The sequence below is a fragment of the Ranitomeya variabilis genome, chromosome 1 (assembly GCF_051348905.1).
Source record: "Ranitomeya variabilis isolate aRanVar5 chromosome 1, aRanVar5.hap1, whole genome shotgun sequence".
NCBI classification, from domain to species: Eukaryota; Metazoa; Chordata; class Amphibia; order Anura; family Dendrobatidae; genus Ranitomeya; species Ranitomeya variabilis.
In genome coordinates this window covers 738,184,579-738,208,180 of record NC_135232.1, presented here as the reverse complement: position 1 = coordinate 738,208,180, position 23,602 = coordinate 738,184,579, and the positions used below count along the sequence as shown (strand labels likewise).

Here is a 23,602-nt window from a genome sequence, read left to right as displayed (position 1 = left end):
TGTTTACACCGATCGGGAAAATTAAAGAGTCAACAGAGGAAAAATCCAATAAAAAAGTCCAAAGTAGGAAGATTATATATAAAAAAGCCCTTTTTTGTATAATTAGGTACGTGGTGGCAAAGAAGAAGAGCAAATATACACCTAAAATTATATAGAATTTGAACCAAGCGGTCCTACTGAGTAGTTTGGAGCTGTATGTGATGGCTGTTCCTGGACAACCGACCATGTGACACCTCACGTGGCCAGCCTGTCACTACCGCGAGACGCAGAACGCCGGTGGACTTCTGGCTTGTTCTGTTTGCACATGCGCCAGCACCCATCTGTTTTCTTTCATTGGCGGCCACTACCTTTTTAAACATCTCCCCTGGAGCCTGATGCCACCCACTGATAAAGAAAAGCATGTCAATGTGAGCGCCACACAGTTTGCAGGACACTACATGATACAGTTATCTCACCATTCATTTACTCTTGATGGAATATAGCATTCTATGTACAGTGGTGATGGACTATGTATACCTGATACATAGGGAATATGCAATATTACAACATATATGATTTTCCACAGGTCTAAGGGTATGTGCAATTATTGACATCTCACTTTCTATCCATGTCTATTGAATTACACTTTAATGTGCTGTTTACAAATCTTTTGCATGGGAATGCCACTGTCTCTCCCCTGAATTTATCAGTGTCACACATTACGCACCCTGAATATATTACCGCCACACACCTTTTCATCTGAATATAGTACTGCAACTCACCATGCCTGAGTGCAGTACTACCATACACTGTCACATCAGCGTAGTACTGTCACGTCCCCTGACCATGAATAATACTTCAGCACCCTGTGCCGCTATACTTCTATACCCTATATATAATACTGCCACACACTGTTACCTGTATTTAATACTGCAGCATCATGTGCCCCTGTATCCTTATATAAAATAATGCCACACTGTGTGCCACTATATACTGTACTTCCACACCCTGTACCTCTATATATAATACTGCAGCACCCTGTGCCCCTATACTTACACAACCTGCATCCCTATATAATACTGCCACACACTCACCTGTATTTAATACTGCAGCACCCTGTGCCCCTATATCCTTATATATAATAGTGTCACACTGTGTGCCACTATATAATACTTCAACATCCTGTATCCCTATATATAATACTGCCACACACCATGCCCATTGTGCTTTTTTTCCTGACTGAATTGAGAAAAACTATTGCTTTTTTGAAAGCTACAGCATGTAATTTCTTACAGTGTTTTGCAGCTTTTTTTCACCCACAGAAAGAAATGGGTAAGTGAAAAAATACAGCGTTTTCGGAGAAAAAAAAATGCAGGTTCTACACTATATCAAAGCCATTTATTTTTGCTATTTTCCCAAGATTAAATCACAATGTCTTCGTGTCCTCACATGATCATGGCTGCTGGTATTAGTACAGTTTAATTATATTAGTGACGTGTGAAAGTAAACAATTGTATCAAAACTCATCACCTCCTGAATATGTGAAATGTGCGGATCCGACCCTTCACGAGCCATAACATATGTAGCAGAGCCGAGTGCGTGATTGTGGACAGTGACAGCTGGAGGACAGGCAGCACACTTTCACTTTTCACTTTCACTCTTGTTACATTGTGTATAGGGAGAACGTCCTATAAATGTGCTAATAATGACATTTAGAAGCCCCTATAGGAAGAGACTCACAGGGGCTGAAATGTGCTTGTGTGTGTGGGGTTTCCCAGGCAGATGGGAAGTTTTCTAGTGATTTTCTGCAATGGGGTGGGAGTGGCTGTAGCTTGAGGATGACATACATAAGAGTGTGTGATGCAAGGAGATCAGTCAGTACCAGCCCAAGAGCCAGACACAGAGCCTCCACCCTGCATCCTCACAGGTAAGGAAACAATGTATCAAGCTACCCTGGCAGATGACATACTCAGCCCTGCTGTACCCAGGGTATGATGTAGCCATGCAGGATGCTGCTGATCCAGGGCAGGGGGCTCCTAAATACAGATTTCCTTGGATGATTTGTTGACTTCACTGCAGACAGTAGAGTTGCACCTGATGCAGAAAAAAATGTATCTTATCTCCATTTTCTGTACAGTTGAATGCAGTGTATTGCTCTCTGTTATCAGCCAACAGGCATTTAGTGGATGGATGGTAATAAATGACTTGCACTGTATGTCAGATCTGCAGATACTGACCTGTGTGTACTTTAGCTGCACTTTGTCTTTAAGTTATTAAAAAGCATCTGAAGCAGTGACTATTGTTTCCAAAATCTTCCCCCTTGCGAAATCTTGTGTATTAACAAAGGTCATGTGTGAGGGTAGTCACCGCTTCTGAAGGCTGGGAATAATGGGGAACTTGTGTCTGAATCGTATCTTGGCCCTTATTAAAGCTTTTAGAAAATATTTACATTCTGATACATGTATCTATATGTCAGGTTCTATCTGTTCCTCCTGGAAGTGTATAAATAACATGACACATAGGGACTCTAAACAATTCCCTAGCCAAACTATGTCCATACACAGTGTTGGACAGCCTTCCAGTAACGCCCAGTTGTCAATTTACTAATATTTTTAACGGAAGAATAACATAGGAATAAAACCACTCAGTTTTAAGAATCCAGAATTATTATTTTACGGGTGGGATTTCTATTATTTACTGGAACAGAAGTGTCCGAATGGAAGATTTTGGAAAATATCTTTTGTCCCCCGGAAACCATCAACATGCAGGCTGCCGATGACGGATCCTTTTTAAGCTGTCGGCTTTATCAATATAACATACAGTATTAGCATCTTTAAGAACTTGTTTTAGGTACTGAGATGTGAATGGACCCGCTACACCCACTAGTAATTCACAGAAGAACAGTATTATCCACTCAAGAGGCCAAAAACAGCAGCAAGTCAATGGTTTCCGGGTGACAAAAGGAATATTTTTGATATGAAAATCAATTTTTGTAGGTCATCTTGTACTGTGACCTCTGATGACTCAGCACATGCAGGAGATTATCACAGATTTTTAGGATTAATTGATTTCCAATAATTGATACTTTCTAATTGAAATATATTGTAGCTTCTTAATCACATGATGCAAGCAGGATGGTGAAATTGGCAGACTGTCAGGATCTAGGACTGTCAGGATCTAGGACTGTCAGGATCTAGGACTATCAGGATCTAGGACTGACAGGATCTAGGACCGTCAACATCTAGGATTGTCAGCATCTAAGACTGTAAGGATCTAGGACTGTCAGCATCTAGGACTGTCAGGATCTAGGACTGTCAACATCTAGGACTGTCAGCATCTAAGACTGTAAGGATCTAGGACTGTCAGCATCTAGGACTGTCAGGATCTAGGACTGTCAACATCTAGGACTGTCAGCATCTAAGACTGTAAGGATCTAGGACTGTCAGCATCTAGGACTGTCAGGATCTAGGACTGTCAACATCTAGGACTGTCAGCATCTAAGACTGTAAGGATCTAGGACTGTCAGCATCTAGGACTGTCAGGATCTAGGACTGTCAACATCTAGGACTGTCAGCATCTAAGACTGTAAGGATCTAGGACTGTCAGGTTCTAGGACTGTCAACATCTAGGACTGTCAGCATCTAGAACTGTCAGGATCTAGGACTGTCAACATCTAGGACTGTCAACACCTAGGATTGTCAGCATCTAAGACTGTCAGGATCTAGGACTGTCAGGATCTAGGACTGTCAGCATCTAGGACTGTCAGGATGTAGGACTGTCAGGATGTAGGACTGTCAGGATCTAGGACTGTCAGGATCTAGGACTCTCAACATCTAGGACTGTCAGGATCTAGGACTGTCAGCATATGCGACTGTCAAGATCTAGGACTGTCAGCATGTAGGACTGTCAGCATCTAGGCATGTCAAGATCTAGGACTGTCAGCATCTAGGACTGTCAGCATCTAGGACTGTCAGGATCAGTCAGTGCTATTGATGCTGCTGCTGGGAGAAAGCACAAGACTTGCAGATTTATCTCCGGTCATAAGTAAAATATAGGGTGCAATGAAAGTATGGCGTTGGAAGGACCACCCACCACCACCACACGTCCTGTACCCTGGAGCAGGAGGGTCCTATCCTATGGGATGGTTTTCACACTCTTATCTGCTATTCTGTTGGGGAAGGAGAACCCCACTGGATGGAGGATGGGATGACTCAGCTGAGGCTTCCCGTTAATGCTTCTTGCATTCTTTGGACTTGGTCCAGAGATGCCCTTAGATAAGGGCACAGAGATGTGCAGAGTTTTATTCCTGGCAGATTTTTTTCTTTTTCTCTAAGCACGCAACAGCCAGACATTTGCATAGAGCGCTCTTGTCCTATAAGGAATCCATAAAAAATCAGAATGTCCTGGTGGAAAATCGATGCATGAAGACCTATTTTAGCCTCAAATATGTATTTGAAGCAGAGAGGGTTTTGTCCGAGGTCTTATTGTGCAATTGCTCATTTGTAATCTCATACGGTCCGCTGAAGAAAGAACTGACCTCATTCTTGTCTCCCACATGTTACAATGGTGGCGAAAAGAATGGAGCTGAGAAGTTTTGGCATGGGGTTCTCCTAGGGTCATAACTACATTAGGTGCAGGGGTTGCAATAGCAAAAAAAGTCCTTTTGGCCTGTATGAAAAACCCCATACTACTAAAGCCTCGCAATAATTGGGGGCCACGTTGGACCTTTAGCATTGGGGGTCTAGGAGCTTCAAGTTATGTTGCTATACAGAGAAGTCATCTATCAGTAGGATAGGTGATAATTTACAGATCGGTGGAGATCTGTCCACTGGGACCTGCAGAACGGGGAACTGTTGTCCCTGTTAGAAAGGAGCGACAGGGTGCATGCTCACCCCGCTGCTCCATTCATTCCCTATGGGGCTGCCAGGAAATGCAGCGTTCAGCAGCCCCATAGAAAATGGATGAAAGTGCCCCGATCTGTCTATTGGAACGGTGGTATCGCACCAGCACCGATCTATACGTTACCATCTAGCCTGTGGAGCACCCCTTTAGGGGACTCAAAACCCCACTGGGTTGTCAGCAGCCCTACTAATACTGATATTACCTGGGTGTGTATAAAAGGTGAATTATGATAGAGGAACCTAATAACAGTTATTATCAGGGTGGATACAGGTGAAAGTCTCCAGCAACTCTGCAATTAACACTTGTGATTGCCCAATCAGCAGCTTAAAAACGAAACAGGAAACGCAGTTTGGATTTTTTTTCCATTCTACTGCTAGATTTATGGACAGAAGGAAGGCTCTGTTTAGGTGACTATAACCATCCTTGCTACTTTGTTTCCTTCCTTTATAGCTGCATTCTGATACATGAAGAATATCAAATCCAGAATGGCTGCAGTGGCGCAACTGGCCACAACGGAGAACATTACCGGAAAGAAAAGGAACAGCGCGGACAGTGGTAACAAGAAGAACAGCATCCTCAAGGACATGATGAAGCCCTTCAGACCTCGGAAATCCAAAGAGCACGATCAAGAAATCAAGAAGGAGCCCACAGGTAGGACTGATCAGCAGGGTCTCTGGAGTCTTTTGGAGACAGATTCATTACTAGCTGAGATGACTAGTTCATTGATTAATTAGTCATTAATCATTGATGTTAATAAGTGGCACCATGATACGGTAGGCTCTTGTAGACCAAACCATATTTCTAAGGTGGTGGTAGGAAATGTGGTGTGATCGGTCCCATCAGTCGGAGTATATATGTCATGGTGATCATCCTAGGTCTTGGTATGTAATGTGCTATGGCAGATTTCTTTACTCTAATTATTATGGTCCTGGTACTATGGTATGGTTGGTCCTATCATATGGATCATACTTGATTTAATCATGGTACGAATGGACAACGTTCTTGATTGTTGTAGTGAAAACCTTATTGTCGTGTAGGTACTATGATATTGTTGTTGCCATCAGTCAGAACATATTGGCATCTTCTAGGGTTTGGTTGATTTCTTTACTCAATACTTAATAGGCACTGTGGTATTTCTGGTTCCTTTAGTCAAAACCAATTTGTTATAGTCATAGATGGTACTGTAGTGGAACTGGTCATGGCACTATGGTGTGATTGGTGCCATCAGTCAGGACCTACGTGTCCCAGTCATGGTACTATGATATGTATCAGTCATTATTGTCATGGTGATACAACCATGGTGTTATCGGTCTCATCACACAAAACAATTTTTCGTCATGGTCATGAGACTATAATTGGTCGTATAAGTAGGATATTTGTCATAGTCATGGTACTGTCGTATGGCTGATCTCTATAAATAAAACCTACTTGTTATAGTCATTATATGAGAGTTCCCATCAACTGGGGACATAGCTGTCATAGTCATGGTACTGTTATATGGTTGGTACTGTTAGAGTATATTTGTAAGGGTCAGGGACTATGTTCCCATTATTCTGCTATGTGGATATTAATATATAAGTGATTCTATAAGAAGTGAGGGGGCTGAGTTGTAATACCAGTCACAACCTATGGACAAGTGTGGCACACGCTTTTTCTTCAAGGATCAACTATATTTTTACAATCTCCAAAAATATGAAAAAGTGACACATTCTGAAGAATTTTTGTCTGGTCTTGGTTAAATTCCCCTGAAATTCCACCAAAAATGTGTTGTTTTTTTTTCATTTTCAGTTAAAGACATACAAGAACAAATTGACAAAAAACATTTATTAGATGCTGCCAAAAACCTGATTGATCTAGAAGACAAGATTCTCCAGGATCCTCTTCTGAAGGACAAGATCGAGGACATTAATGCTCTTTATGGAAAGTTAGAGAAAGTGGTGTTTCAAGTAGTCGGGGACTCAGTCACCCAACCAAATGGAGATTTGCTTTCGCAGGCTATAAATGTCATCGTGGAACTAGAGAAAGAAGACGTTCAACATGTCCCCCACAGGACCTACCCCAATAGTCCATGGCCGAGAGGCTGGAGATTGAAATGGGAGCAGTGCGTTGAGAATAGTGTGACCGATCGCTTCAGTGACTTGACCAATCTTTTACTCAATGAATTTACTTCTTCGTTGTCCCAAAATCTTGCTACTTTGGGAAAAATTTTAAAACAAGACTTAGTCCAGGTGGTCACCCATCTGAAGGATCATTATCCCAAGGAATTTGATGTTTGCAACATTTATGCAAAAAATTACTATTGGTACGTGGTGTCACAGATGGAGCTTATAACAGGGTTTCAGCTGGCGGACGAAGATACTTACCTGGTCCTGTGTTGGGTGCACAACTATTATCCAAAGTAAGTATCTCGCTGAGTTTCTCTACTGATGTCCATGTGTTGAGTATGATCTGAATCACCCTTATGTTGTAAGTGGAGGGGTGTACCAATTATTCCCAAATAATGCATGGTGTAATATATGTAGCAACACGTTATAATCGGACCCTCTCTATTGCAGCTTGATTTTGAAGCACCCAGTGTTGATTGGACATATCGATGGCTCAAAACTGCAAGACCTTCTCTCACCTCAAGTGATCAGGCTATTAGAAGCCACTTATGTTGCCTATGAAATCGTGAGTACTTCTGCAGGATTTTTGTGTCTTTCTATTTATTTATTTTGGCCAAACCCACTGATTTCAATGTGAGCGGCCAACCATCTGGGGGGGGGGGGGGGGGGGGTCTCTTGATTCTCTTCCAACAGATGATGTCAGAGAAGATAAGAATCATCATTCATATTCCAGATCCTTTTGCTCTCCCAGGGATCAACTGCAGCCAGAGTTGTCCTCCTCTACTACTGAAATCACATGACTGCTCAAACACATTAATATGCTCTAATGTAAACCATCCATTGTAGCTGTGGAAGGATGTTTAGGGTCGTTGAGACTCGGGTGTAGGTTCACCTTCCAGCACAGTATTTTGCAGCCTCTAACAGCTTTTCCTCCAGGATAGCTTCATCCATTGTTACATAAACTCTGATCAACTGTCCTTGCTAAAGAAAAGCCTCCCGACAGCATGATGCTGCCACCATGTGTGACGGTGGGGATGGTGTTTTCAGGGTGATGTGCAGTGTAATGTTTCCACCACACAGAGCGCTATGCATGTAGCCCATAAAGTTCTACTTTGGTCTCATCTGACCAAAGCAGCTTCTTCAATGTTCTCACTGTCCCCTACATGGCTTATAAAGAAGGTGCTCTGGTCAGATGACACTGTATAATTATCTTTACATTTGGCACAGCAGGAAGAAGGTAACTGTGATTTCTATTCCACTCTGACAGGAGTCTGTAAGGACGTACACGAACAGAAGTTTGGACGTGGAAATCAATCGCTGGAAGAGCGGGAAAGAACCAGATAAACTGGGAAATTGTCACCACACTGAGCTACACATTGATATAGTCCAGGTAAAAGGCGCCCATGTGTCTTTATGTTGCATGTTACCAGTATTTCAGTCGCCAACATTTACCTTTTGAAAACTGTACCCAATTACACAAGTATGAAGTGCAGGTTTCTCAACCAGCTGGAAAACCCTTAGAGAAAGTTGGGTCAATGTTACATAGAAAAAAAGAACCGGGAGAGTCCAATAGTCACTAGTCTCTTGCAACTCAATGGTCTTCAAAAGACTTGTCCTCTTTCATGAGCCTTTCTCAACTGCACAGAATTTAAAGGGGTTTGTCCTTTGTACAACACATTGCATATACTAATGTAATGGAGATGGAGCTCAGTCAAGTGGATCCCACTTATAGGACCATTAGTCAGTGCGGAGGCGCAATAAAGGGCAACTCTTTTCTTGTAGGAGTTATGAAGTGGGTCAATGTGAGCCATGACGTGCATTAATTAAAATCATTCTTAAATGTCCATTCTGCTGCCCAATATGTCAGATTGGATCTTGTAAGGTAATTACTAATTTATTGCATGTATTTAATTGGCAGATTTACAGTGGAATAATTAAGAAAGCAGGAGAAATAAATAAGGAGATGGTGGACAAAGTATCTCGCTTGCTTCCTCATGAAATGGGGGAGTTTTTCAAGAGGTAAAGGAATAATTTTTTAAAAGGAATTGATATCTGACACCTTGAGTTAACTAGCAAGGCATGCTGGGATTTGTAGTGTTGGAAGGTAGAGAATGCTTAACTTCTGGGACCATCAGAGAATGCAAGGGTACAGTGTGGTTGATTCCTTTAAATGGAGTTTTGTGGCAGTTCTGTGCCACGGCCAGACAGCAATGTGGACAGGACATAAAGTGACAACATATCCTAATAATATACCACTTTATAAAATGGAAACACCCTTTAAAGAGGACCTGTCCCTTGCCATAAATATATACAGTATTACTTTACCTGATGTCAGGGGTGGATTAAGGGTAGCCAGGGCCCCGGGCTGTTCAGACACTGTGCCCCCCCCCCCGGTCATGTGACGGGGGTCATGTGACGGGGGTCATGTGACGGGGGTCATGTGACGGGGGTCATGTGACGGGGGTCATGTTATACCCGAACCAGATTATTCCAGAAAAATGGCCGGGCCCTACTCTACTGTAACCTATTAAATATTTGTTAAAATCTGCAATACAATTTAGGTATATTTTGACCAATAATATCACATACAAGGAACAAATACCACCGCGCCATGACCAGACCACAAATTACAACCACAGTGATCGAATAATATCACATACAAGGAACAAATACCACCGCACCATGTCAAGACCACATATTACCACCACTTGGTGACCAAATAGCACATTCAAGGGACAAATACCACAACACCATTTCCAGACCACATATTACCACCACATAGTGACTGAATACTACAATACTGATCAGTAATTTTAAAAAAACAAAAACACAATACTATCACCATAAGTGCCAGTATTCACAGGAGATCTGTACTTAGTATGCAGTGTCTGTGTAGAGGTAATACAGAGATCACTGGTGGTATTATACACAGGAGCTCTGCATATAGAATACAGTGTATAGTGTCAGTGTGCAGGTAACACACTGACTCACCAGTGACGTCTCTAGGTGAAGTCCTTCATCTTTCATCCAGCACAGACCGCCATCACTTCTTCCAGCCAGGGCTTGTTTCTGCAGGAAATAACACAGTTATCTCGAGCTCCGCTTGCAGAACACATTACTTAATTTTTCCCAATTTCTACAAATTTACACCACATGAAGAAAAAAAGGCGATATAGTGTCACTCTGCACAGTAACAGGACCGCCCCCCCATTTAAAACAGTATACTCAAAAAATAAAATAAATACATCACTGCAGTAATAATACCCCTTAATTAGCCCCTATGGTAATAATATTCCCCATCCTGGCCCCGTGTATCTCATTCCTGGCTCCTGCAATATGATCTCGCATCCTGCCCTCAGTCATGAGTATCCATTCTTTCTACCCCATATGATTTCCCCATCCTGCCCCATGATCCAGTCCTGCCCCATGTCTTTCATTCTGCCCCGTGTCTCCAATTATGCCCCGTATCTACATTCTGCCCATGCCTCCAGTCCCGCCCCCAGTGTGTCCAGCAATCTGCCCCAGTATGTCCAGCATATTGCCCCAGTGTGTCCAGCATTGCCCCCAGTGTGTCCAGCAATCTGACCCAGTGTGTCCAGCATATTACCCCCAGACCCCAGTGTGTCCAGCATATTACAACCAGTGTGTCCAGCAATCTGCCCCAGTGTCTGCATCATTTTCCCAGTGTCTCCAGCATTGCCCCCAGTGTCTCCAGCATTGCCCCCAGTGTCTCCAGCATTGCCCCCACTGTCTCCAGCATTGCCCCCAGTGTCTCCAGCATTGCCCCCACTGTCTCCAGCATTGCCCCCACTGTCTCCACCATTGCCCCCACTGTCTCCACCATTGCCCCCACTGTCTCCAGCATTGCCCCAGCCCCAGTGTCTCCAACATTGCCCCCAGTGTGTCCACTGTCCAGCATTGCCCCAGCCCCAGTGTCTCCAGCATTGCCCACAGTGTCTCCAGCATTGCCCCCAGGGTCTCCAGCATTGCCCCCACTGTCTCCAGCATTGCCCCCACTGTCTCCAGCATTGCCCCCACTGTCTCCAGCATTGCCCCCACTGTCTCCAGCATTGCCCCCACTGTCTCCAGCATTGCCCCAGCCCCAGTGTCTCCAGCATTGCCCCCAGTGTGTCCACTGTCCAGCATTGCCCCAGCCCCAGTGTCTCCAGCATTGCCCCCAGTGTCTCCAGCATTGCTCCCAGTGTCTCCAGCATTGCCCCCAGTGTCTCCAGCATTGCCCCCAGTGTCTCCAGCATTGCCCCCAGTGTGTCCAGCATTGCCCCCAGTGTGTCCAGCATTGCCCCAGCCCCAGTAGCTCCAGCATTGCCCCCAGTGTGTCCAGCATTGCCCCAGTGTCTCCAGCATTGCCCCCAGTGTCTCCAGCATTGCCCCCAGTGTGTCCAGCATTGCCCCCAGTGTGTCCAGCATTGCCCCATCCCCAGTAGCCGCCTCCAGCATTGCCCCCAATGTCTCCAGCATTGCCCCAGTGTCTCAGCATTGCCCAGGCCCAGCCCCAGTGTCTCCAGCATTGCCCCCAGTGTCTCACTCTACGTTACTTAGGTTAGCAAAAAAAAACAAAAAACCGAGTTCTCCTCACCTGTCCGCGTTCCAGGCGGCGAGCTCCCTTCAGCAGCGCACACTCGCCGGCGTCTGACAGACGCCGGCGACGTGTGCACTGCGCGTGCGCCTGCGGCCGACTTCAGCTGCCAGCCTCCAATTGGCTGGCAGCTGTTGTTGTTGTTAACTATTGACGTGCGGGCCCGCGCCCGCACGTCAATAGGAAACCGCCGCAGGCAGCGCCGGTAGGGGCCCGGTGAGCAGATGAGACGGGGCCCGATGCGGGCCCCCTCTCTCTGCCCACCGGCCGGGTCTGGGCACAGAATGATCATATTACATACGCCAGTAGTAGTAGTCAGTCTGGGGGCCTGATGGCGGCAGCCGGTGGGCAATCTGTGCGGTAGTAGCCCAGGGCCCCCCCACACCACTGGGCCCTGGGCTACCGTCCAGATTGACCCTCTGATAATCCGCCCCTGCCTGATGTTAACGATGCTGTTCTCCTGAATCCGGCGCTGTTTTTCTTTTCTTCCTGCTCCTCTCCATTCTTGAGATATGGCCCTCTCCTTCCGGTATATAAATCTAGTCTTGTTAGCCAATTGGGCATAGCCTTGAAAAAGATGCCTACTAACACACCCACTTGGCTAAAAATACCAGATTTATATGAAGGGAAGAAAGGACCATATCTCAGGAATGGAGAGGCTCAGGAACAAAAGAGAAACATCGCCAGATTCAGGAGAACAGCGACTTTCACAGATTTTAAAAAGACACATTTATGACAAGTGACAGGTATTGTTTAAAGGGAGTCTGTCAGCACGGAATGACTGTTCAAACCAAGCACAGTTGTTCGGTGCAACCTTAGCGTGGCCAAACACATAAGTGCACCCCGCTTGTTCCTCCTCTATCTCCACCCTCCTTTTATTCGATTGACATGTTTGGCCCCATAGAGCTGGAGAAGGGCGGAGACAGATGGAAAACAAATAGGTGGTAAACAAATCAGTGCTCCTTCCCACCCGCTTATTTTGCCTCTATCTCCATCCTTCTCTATGAAGCCAGAGCTGTCAATCAAAGAAAAGGAGGGTGGAGATAGAGGGAAACCAGGCGGGTGGGAAGGTGCACTTCTTGATGTTTGGCCGCGCCAAGGGCGCACCGAGCGCCTTCAGAAGGAGCTTTGTGCCTCAGCCTCAGAGGATACAATTATTTCATTAGAGCCGCCGTAGTAATGAGTGATGGTCCTTAGTATTAAATAACATTTTCTTTACATATTCTCCCCAAAAAAATCCTAACTGACCAATGACGGCGACATCACTACCTAATCTAGAGGAGTAAAAATTCAGGAAAACCTTTTTTCCGGAAAAATGAAAATCCGATAATCTTATCACATAGTGGCCAATGTTTCACATATCAAATAAATGATATTATGTACAATAAATCATCAGAAATATCTTCTTTTATAGATACAAGAGCAGCGTGGAGGAATTCCTGGAGAAAAACAAGACGCATTCGTTCTACAAAGAGATCGGCATCACCAATGTGAACTGCTGCCTACACTTCAGGTGAGACATCGCCTTATTATTGATAGGACTTTTTGTGTGTTATTGTTACCTTGTTACAACGATCTAATTCCTAGTGCTAGTTTCATGTTTGGCTTTTATTCCTTTTCAGGAGATTTATAGAAAATAAAGCCATGGAGTTTGATGTGGACATGCGTCAGCAGATGCTGGCCACCATTCTCCAGTGTGAGGACCTGACGTACGACGCTTTGCTCCAGGAGCTTTATCGAGAGCTGAAGGTAAAATCACGACAAGAATAATGCCTAAAAATAAAGTTAATTGGAATTTTCTTATCATTTTACATTGAATTTGTCATTTGTTCCTTCTCAGACGCAATTCAAGAGAATGTCACAAGGCAGCAACGTGTGCAGCTACCAGATCATGCAGGACATTGTAAAGATGGCGGAGAGATTCGTGTCTGGCTTCAAGACCCTGTGCCCGCCCTGCTACAAGGTGAGAGCTGCTATCTGAGGTCCTACAGCCCCTCAGAGTTACTTACCGTTTGCAGTGACCCCTGGGGGCTCGGAGCAGTGGTTGGGGCATTTGGGTCCTAGCAGTGCATTCTTCAGCAGTGTCCCCCGTGGTGCTACACCAATTACCAATTTTCTTCCAAATATTCTTTTAGGATATGATCGCGAGGATTCATTTGCACATGGTGAAAGAATATCTTATAAGACTCCTAAAGAAGAAAGTCCGCCATAATAACGCGCTGCAGCTGCAGACACTGGCCACTCAGGTCAACGAGAACGCCAATCTCATCAATGACTTCTGCGCCGCTCATGTGAGTACTGCATCCATCACTGAAGCGCTATGTGTACTATTACAATCAGCTTCACTCCAATGCATCCAAAATAATAAAGGAGGTAACTTTGCAAATAGTCTTAAGAAAATCTCCCACTCGTTTCTGTACACAGCTGCTTTGCGCTCCTTTGGGTCTCCATGGTTCCAGACTAAAAACAAACATTTTTGCAGTCTGACCCTGGAATCGTGTGTTACGCCACTTCCCCTACATCTGACTACAGTTTGTTTGTAGTCTGTTACCTTGGTAACATAGCTCTGCACAGGATCTGTATACACATCTTCATGCTTGTCTGGGGGTATAAGGTAAACAACCAGTGTATTTGCATTGGTTAAACATTTTTTTAGCATTTCTCACAGTTAGTAAGTAAAATGACGTTGTATCCAAGCTGGCAGGGCTTGAGTACATCGGTCCAGGACTGCTCTTGCAAGTGCCGCCACTTTTTAGCGAAGTGGAGAGGATCATACATTTGTGATCTCACAGGTTTATCCAGGTACAATGTCCAGGTGTGAACCCGCTGGGCTCTGACAGCAGGTGTGCCACCCATGGGAGCCACAGCAAGAACTCATACGGTTTTGTTTGGCTTCTTGCTGACCTAAATCATGGTGGACTTTCTGGGGGTTCCTCAATGAGTAATGGAGCGTCAGTATCCGCCCGGTGGTCTGCTGGAAGCTGCTTTCTCTCAGCAGTTCTATGAGATAATGACAATACATCCACATCCTCAGAAGGTGCCATTTTTTGCAATGAAGCTTGAGTAAAGGCAGGTTCTGCCTGGAGTTGAGACCTTTCTGTCATCACCTTCATTATTGGACTCAGTAGTCTCTGGCTGGTTGGCATTAATCTTTCGCTGGTTGCCATTAGTTTGCTGCAGCTGAATGTTGGCTTGTCAGATATTTAATGACTTCCCCCGTGTCCACAGTGTTTGGTTTCGCAAAAGCAGCAGGTTTAACAATGACTTAAAACTTTCTGTACTTTGGTGCCCGCATCCTCCTCCGTAGGTAAAAGTATAGGGAATGAGGTTGTAGGATCCCACTACTGCTGGTCATTTGCTTCTTTTGCTGTTCAGGAAAACAAAATACAAACAATTCATAAACAAATCCTAAAGTGCCTGACTGCTAAGTACACATGTAGACGCTCAACAAGATGGCGGACGAGTGCACCGCGCCCAAACATCTGCTTTAGGCTGCGGTCACACTAGCAGTATTTGGTCAGTATTTCACATCAGTATTTGTAAGCCAAAACCAGGAGTGGGTGATAAATGCAGAAGTGGTGCATATGTTTCTATTATACTTTTCCTCTAATTGTTCCACTCCTGGTTTTGGCTTACAAATACTGATGTAAAATACTGACCAAATACTGCTAGTGTGATGGCAGCTACACCCAGCAGGTTTCCCAGGAGTGAACTCTGCTCTTTTCCATCACACCTGAGCACTGCAGGCGATCGGCCACAGTCATAGCAAACACATGGAGGTCTCTTGCTTCAAATCTCCCTCTATAACGCCATGTTCACATGTTGCGTTTTTTTGCAGCTTTTTTTTTTTTATGCAAATTTTGAGCTGCGTTTCACAGTACGAGCCAAGTCTATGAGTTTTCTTAAATCTCCTGCACACAGCTTTTTTTTTTTTTCCAAAGAGCTGCGTTTTCGCAAAATGCAGCTTGTCACTTCATCCAGAGTTTTTGCAGCGTTTTTCACTCATTGAAAGCAATGCGTAGTGAAAAAAACGCTGCAAAAAACTCAGGTATCCAGTTTTGCGCCATTTTTGGTGCCAAAACCTGATGAAGCTGAATTAGATGTTTTTTTATGCACTAAACTCATCAGTACGCACAAGAGACAGTTGTACCCTGAAGAAAACGAAGCAAAACCTGCTTTTTTTAAGCAGCTTAAAATCATAAAAAAGCAGCAAAAAGGCAACTTGTGACCATAGGCTTAGACAGGAACCTATGTGACATGTTCACACCATCCAGCACGTTCCCCCTGCTCCTGTCACAGTGTATCCAGTAGAATAATGGATATTTCTTTCTATCATTTACAGAAGTCAGAAGCGGAATGGTTAAAACCTGTAATACCCAAAATAGCAGAAATTATTCGTCTCCAGGACTTGAGCGCCATTCAGCTTGAAGTGGCCACGATGGTGGAAGACTATCCAGACATCGGGTGAGAAGAAAAACCATTGGTCCTTTATATGCTCTTAATAACGTAGTTTTGAGATTCGCAGCACAGAGTGTTTCAGGAGAAGAGATTGCTGGTTTTGAAGCAGGTCCCAGTAATACCGGGGCTTGTCATAGAAAGAAAAGTGTCCACAGCAGTATTTTGTACGAGAAATGCGCTGATTATGTGGTAGGTCATAGATTGAGATTAAACAGTAGTAGCAGGGTGACAGCAGCACAGAGGATTTCAGGAGACGAGTGTGCACACCTTTTAGGACTTAACGTCACGTAATGCAAGGAGCAGGCTCTTCTGCAGCACAGAGTATTTCAGGTGAGAAGAGTGCAGTGATTTTGTGAAATTTTACAGATCGAATTTTAAATAATAGAAGTCGGTTCCCAAAAGCGCAGAGTATTTCAGGAGAGGAGTGTCCAGATCTTGTAGGATTTAACAGACAGAGCTAGGAGCTGGGTCTACAGTAGCGCCGAGTATTTCAGGAGTAAAGGGTGCGTATTTTATGAAAGGTTATAGACAAAGAGTTACATAATACCACCGGGATCCCAATAGCACAGAGTATTTAAGGAGAGAAGTGTGAAGATTTGGTGAGATTACATATTAGCTGTGCGACCCCAATGGGAAGAACGTAGATCCCAGCAGCACAGAGTGTTTAATAATATAAAGGTGCCTATCTTGCAGGAGAGTAACTTAGTGGGGGAAGCACAGTCTTCAGCAGCACAGAGTATTTAATAAAAAGGAGTGTGCTATTCTTGTAGGAGGTCACAAACTGAGAAATGCAAGAAGCAGGCCACCTGCAGTACAGAGTATTTCAGAAGAAAAATGTCAAATTCTTGCAGTGATCTGTCCATTCATAGTCTTGTTACTGATGGCGCTGTAGAGCAGTGTGAAAAGGGAAATAAAAAAAATAAAAAAGACACAGGAGCACAGAGTATTTTAGGAGATAAATGCGATGATCAAATTCCCTAAGGAGAAACACCCTAAAGTAATCTGCGGTCATTGAAGTGACGCGAGTTAGATGATTTGGCACGCCTCTAACGTTTCCAGATGGCCCAGCAAGGAAACAAAGCAGAGCCTCAGTATTCACGGAAATCCACTGTTTGCTGGAAGGAAAATAAAAGCTGACATTCCCCAGAATTCACCAATGACAGATGAATTCCAGTTCGGGGTTTCTTGTGTCACATCCAGGATCCACATTGCCTCTTTTTCTGGCTCAGGCCCCTCCAAGGCAAACACCATTAACTTCAGACACCGGAGCCGCCTCTGCCCACATTTTAGCTTAGTTTGTCCTTTCAGCGAGTACAGTAACCAACGATTTGCCATAGAGGGTTAACAAACTGCATTTAGAGAAGCCGTCTCTGGCAATTATTTCGATGAGTAATCTGCTAATTAAAAAGGCATTGAGAAATGTTATTCCAAAATCCTGCTTACTTTTTTGACAAAATCATAAATATAGAATTTAAATGTATCCATGGTGTTCATGTCAGAGATGCCTGTATATACAGTACAAAGGATCACTGAAAAGGCAGCCAATCAAAATAGTGGGAAGTGGTTACATCTTTGATTATTCACCCAATCAAAACATAAGAGGCAGTGACATCACTAAAGAATGCAGCCAATCAATTCAGTGGGAGGTGGTTACAAGGAATCAATGACATCATAGAATGTTTCTCCAATCCATACACCAGCGCATAACCTCATGTGACTATCGATGCAATAGAAATTGGTGACATCACTAAATGCTCAGCCTTTCAATACTATAGGAGGTAGTAACATCACTGATTATTCACTTAATGACATCACTCATCACTAATTATTCAGCCAATGACATCATATAATATTCAACAATATTCAATTTAAATATTTACAATTCCCACCAGTAAGTTATCCAGTTATTTGCTTAGAACCATTGACATTCACCTATGAAAAGCGCCAGTGATGTCAGTAAGTACTCTGGAACAGTACACTCCATTTATGTTCTGGCGATTCATCAAGTAGTGACTAATGATGTCATACAATATACAGCCAATCAATAGAATAGCAACCATTCACATCACTGAAGTATCAACCTTGGGAACCAGTGATGTCACTGTATATTCTGCCAATCAATGCAACAGGAGCCAGTGATGTCACTGTATATTCTGCCAATCAATGCAACAGGAGCCAGTGATGTCACTGTATACTCTGCCAATCAGTGCAACAGGACCCATTGATGTCACTGTATACTCTGCCTATCAGTGCAACAGGACCCAGTGTTGTCACTAAGTACGGTATTCTTGAGCTCAAAACCTGTGAGATTACTTTTTATTCAGCCAATTAGACATTTCGTACTCTGGGACAGCTGATTGACAAGTCACAGTTATGGGAGCGCTGACCACACTGGTATTTTTCTTAGAAATAAATATAATTTTAAAAAATTAAGTGGCTGAGAAAACGATATAGAACAAGAAACCTCGAGGGCTAATGGATGTTTTTGTTTTATGTGGATTTTTGGGGTCTCTTTACTTCTAGATTACAATGGTTTTCTATCATTTACAGGAACAAGCAAATTGAATACATACTGTACATTAAAGGGAACCTTTCCAGTAAAGACATCAAGTCCATCCTGACAGTGGCCAACACCATCGAAAGAAGATCATCTAGTAAACCTAAACTTTTTGAATTAATCAAAACTTAACAAATGCATGAGAGCATTATGAGGTATCCAGTTTACATGGGGCAACTGCCCTTCTCACGTTTGTGGTCAGAAGTTCACGTTCCGGTACAAACCATCGATAAGGTCCGTGTACCCAATGACCTCTAGATTTCATTGCACTTTCACTGGCCTCCATCACGTAGGGCCTTACTCCATATAGCTGTACCATAGCTTGCATTGTATCAATGGAGCTTTTGTCTTTGTAATCGTTTAATGTCTACTAATGTCATTTTTTACATTTTATTTAATTTTTGTATATATGTATTGTATAAGATGCATAATAAGTATGTAAGAATGTATACAGTGTATAATAATTGGATGCATAACGGGCTCCCCTACTCAATATAAGATACCTGATTGATTATTTTTCAATCTTGTCACCTGAGTGATTTTATTTTTGTTTCAACATGGAATATCCAATAAGTGATTACACCATGCATTTGTATACTGAAATGCTCCTTTAAGAGCCGTGTTTTATTTCATTTTCTATTAAAATAAATGTTCATGGTTCTGAAAATATTTATGCACCACTAATGTGCAGTGAGCCATAGCATTCAAAGAACTGTTAGAACCAATATATCTAGTACTTTGTAGGCAGAAGAAGTTAAAATAGGTGTGAACTAATGACCCACAAAGTCAATGCACTGAGAAGACAGTATTAAGGAAGGCATGGTCAATGAGGAACCGCCATGGGCTTAACAGCTTGTCCATTCACTGTAATTAATAACATTGTATTGTACTGAATGGATCATACAAATATGGTTATATTATGCATGTTTGTTCTTTTTTGTGTTTTTTTTTCATTTACAATTTTATATCTTTTTGAATTAATATTTTTGTAATAAAATATTTTTTTTTTACTTTGTAATTTTTGTGTTTTTTTATTAGAAAAATGTAACATAAATATTTCACAAGAATTTATATAAGTCAATAGGTGTAGAAATGCAATGTAAACATTACAGTTTACTTAGTATGGTTAATCAGGAACTGCCATGGGCTTCACTGCTAGGCCATCCCCTGTAATTTTACCAAAAGGTGTCCGTATATGCTAATTCAATGACACTTTATAACAAGATATAATTCAAAACAATCTGGAGTGTAGTTACTCTAGAAACAAGAAGAGATTCATTATGATAAAATATATATATTTTTTAATTTCATTTAAAACCCCAAATGTAAGAAAAAATGATGGTAAAGAAGCAGAGTGCCTCATAAGGAGGACACCATAAATTCTCAGTAATCTATATATAAAAGGAAATATACTCCTAAATGATAATATATAGGGAGGTAGTTATGTATATAAGCAGAAATAAATAAGTGGACTAGAAATGCATTGTATAATACAAATTAATATTTGGATAGTAAGAGGTGCATTCATAAAATTATACCTCCGTTCATGATAGAATAGCTAATAGATACAGTAACAGTAGTCCAAAATGCCCCTGCCATAAAATAGCCAGTAAATGCACATGTGTCCTTGTAACTCAATTGCCCATAGGCTATTACCCCACTGTGAGGAGAGATTACATACCAAAAATCACATAGCAAAAACAAACAATCCCAAGTAGTTACCTTATACAGATAGGAACGGCGTATCCTCTAGGCAGGCTAGATAGTCCCTGTTTTTTACTAGGTTCAATTTTGTGGTCACTTTCTGTCCAGGGGTCAAAAATGTCAAGGCTCATGCTTTGTTCTGGAGTTTTCCTTATATGGACGCTTTGCTTAATATTAGATTCATGTCACTTTAAGGTTTTCCGATCCACTGTTATAAGACTTAATTCTGTTTATTATTCAAACCCAGGATGTGCCAAGATATGCCAATGTCTAGATGGACTTTGTAATTCCCCTAGTGTTATCAAGAGTAAATACACCTGTACGTAGGGAGATCAATTCCCAATAAACTGAAGATCAGTAGAATATGTGCATAGACAGATGCCAACCTGACCTAGAACAGGTCATTAGGGTGATAACGGTGCAGAATAATCAACAAACAATATAATCAATCAAAATGACTTGTGATAATTATTAAGTTGGAAAGACCTATGATGTAATGTGCTGAGACCACCCGATTTCTCTTATAAAAAGAGCGGTCCGACCAATAAAGAGCAGGAATCTTTTGAGACAATTGCTTGCATTTGTGTCCTGATTTCTCTGGCCGTAAAACCTCACATCCAATTTGGCAGCAGACAACTAAGATGAGAACACACGCATCCCATGTGCCCTAACATTTGGCGCCCAACGTGGGGCCAAATGTTAGGGCACACGGGATGTGTGTGTTCTCATCTTAGTTGTCTAAGCCCACCGGAGATCACCTGGCTATGGTGATGATGTTTTGGCTGCAGCATAAGTTCAAAGGTTTTATTCTATAAGGGTGGAAGGGTAATTACAATTACCGTATTGATGTGACTGAGTGATTGCTCTCTTCCTGTCTATCTAAAGTGTGTTTTTCCCAGGTATAGACTTTTTTATCTCTACAAATCAGGCTGGCATATAGATTGGTAAATTGTGAAGTGTTTTGTTGTCAGGGATTTGCAGTATCTGACATCAGTGCCAGTTTAAGCTGTCTTTTGTCTGTTTGTATTGTGTATGGTTTGCCGGCAGGAGGCATATGGTTAAAGTTTTGAATTCATTCTGTATATATATATGTTGTGAGATTAGAGAATTAGTTAACCGGTTTTGTTTGCATACTTTAGAATTGTAAAGTTAGGTGTTACAATGTGTTCTTGTAGGAAGAGAATTCCTTGAATGGTAATTGCTTTTACTTGTACAGATATCTCTGGTAGTGTGAGATCCAAAGTCCATTGTTACTCTTTAGTTAATGTTTGACTAGCGTCTCTTTAGTTAATGTTTGACTAACGTCACTGCATTTTTCTGTGAGATGGTTTTTGAAATGATTGTTGTTAAAGTGAAAGTGTTGTGGAAGCAGATATTCTAGCAATTTATCTGGCATTTTTAGACTACGCAGTTTCTGGGTATACAAGAATTGTTAAATACCCTGGTGGTAATTGTTAGCTAACTTCCTATATCACTGTGTTCAAAATACTAGACATCACAATATCACTGAAGACTCCTTTCCTTTGACATAAGGAGTACATACAGCTTTCACAGTCACATATCCAACTGTTCAAAACCCCGTGGGAACTTGTCTCAAAAGATAGACACATATGTCCCTCAGATGCACTAAGAATTCAGATGATAGAATGGGTGGTAGTCAGTCAACACACATAAGACAGATACGACCCATAGGGGAGCAAGGAAAGAAAACGCATGTTAAGAAGAACCCTCCGACCCCAAAGGGGGGATTAGATAAGAAGGTATGGATGAATGTGTTAACAAATAGAGAGCAGGGTCCCAGGCTTAGATATTATGAAGTCTTGCAGAACCCTGAAGCATTTTATAAGATGGTAAAGGAAGTTAGAAGACAGACACGGAGAGAGGAATATGACAGGGATACTGAATTTTATGCCAAACGGGCACCTACGGAAAATGTGTCAGTTACAACATCTGCATTACAGTCATTGATACCGCCCATATACATTCCTGACGACTGGACATGTACCAGCTGTCAGACGCATAATGCAGAATATCGTGAGACTTGTTCTGACTGTCAGATGACCAACCCAAATAGCCCTACTTTCTATCCAACTATATATGTAGATGGAATACCTTATGCTACATCCTGTCCAGCATCCACTATAGCTCCATTAATTAATGCAGTTTATAAAAAGAATAATGAAGGAAAAGATGAATATGACATGGAGGTACATGATCAAGCAGAAGAGGGAAGACAGGAATAATAATAATAATAATAATTATTATTTATATAGCGCCAACATATTCCGCAGCGCTTTACAGTTTAACAGTTTCAAACACAACAGTCATAGGTAACAATGTTAACAATACAGTAATAAAGCAAAATAAGACAAAATAAGACGACCCTGCTCGTGAGAGCTTACAATCTACAATGAGGTGGGGGAGATACAAAGCACAGGTGTGTATTTACAATGATGTATTTACAATGATGGTCCAGCCATCTTCAGGGGGTGGGGGGTAGATGGAGATAGTGAATGGGCTACACAAACACAAACCTAAAATGACTGATTAGGGAACGTGATAGGCCGCTCTGAACAAATGAGTTTTGAGCGAGCGCCTAAAACTATGCAAGTTGTGGATGGTCCTAATATCTTGGGGTAGAGCATTCCAGAGGATTGGCGCAGCACGGGAGAAGTCTTGGAGTCGGGAGTGGGAGGTACGGATTAGTGCAGAGGTTAGTCGAAAGTCGTTTGCAGAGCGCAGCGGTCGGCTAGGCCGATAGACAGAAATGAGGGAGGAGATGTACGGGGGTGCCGCACTGTGGAGAGCTTTGTGGGTGAGAACAAGTAGTTTGAATTGTATCCTGTAATGAATGGGCAGACAGTGTAACGACTGGCGAAGAGCGGACACGTCCGAGTAACGATTAGCCAGATGGATGACCCTAGCTGCTGCATTAAGGATAGACTGGAGAGGGGAAAGTCGCGTGAGGGGGAGGCCAATTAATAGAGAGTTGCAGTAGTCCAGACGGGAGTGGATTAGGGCGACAGTGAGAGTTTTTGTTGTCTCCATGGTGAGAAAAGGGCGTATTCTAGAGATGTTCTTTAGGTGTAAGCAGCACGAGCGGGCAAGAGATTGTATGTGGGAGGTGAAGGAGAGATCGGAGTCAAACATAACACCCAGACAGCGTGCCTGCTGCCTAGGCGTTATTATGGTGCCACCCACAGAGAGGGAGATGTCAGATTTAGGGAGGCTAGTAGAAGGCGGGAGCAGAAGAAGTTCAGTTTTGGAGAGGTTGAGTTTCAGATAGAGAGCGGACATGAT

General features: G+C 42.8%; 1 protein-coding gene across 1 annotated transcript; it reads left to right on the top strand.

The window, feature by feature from the left end:
• The first annotated feature begins 1,784 nt into the window (after positions 1–1,784).
• On the top strand, positions 1,785–20,598 carry TNFAIP2 (TNF alpha induced protein 2). Its single transcript, XM_077268923.1, has 12 exons — positions 1,785–1,906; positions 5,332–5,532; positions 6,670–7,279; positions 7,437–7,551; positions 8,254–8,376; positions 8,905–9,005; positions 12,998–13,096; positions 13,206–13,332; positions 13,424–13,546; positions 13,719–13,874; positions 15,926–16,047; positions 18,592–20,598. Exons 2-12 carry the CDS (start codon positions 5,346–5,348, stop codon positions 18,728–18,730), a joined length of 1,902 nt encoding a protein of 633 aa, XP_077125038.1. The 5' UTR covers positions 1,785–1,906; positions 5,332–5,345; the 3' UTR covers positions 18,731–20,598.
• Positions 20,599–23,602: the final 3,004 nt, after the last annotated feature.

What these genes read in the sequence shown, in the direction of transcription:
- TNFAIP2 (XM_077268923.1), top strand. Translation starts at nt 5,346, where the DNA reads ATGAAGAATATCAAATCCAGAATGGCTGCAGTGGCGCAACTGGCCACA. An exon ending in GTGCACAACTATTATCCAAA is followed by an intron (nt 7,280 to 7,436) that starts GTAAGTATCTCG and finishes TCTCTATTGCAG; the next exon opens with CTTGATTTTGAAGCACCCAG. An exon ending in AGCTTTATCGAGAGCTGAAG is followed by an intron (nt 13,333 to 13,423) that starts GTAAAATCACGA and finishes GTTCCTTCTCAG; the next exon opens with ACGCAATTCAAGAGAATGTC.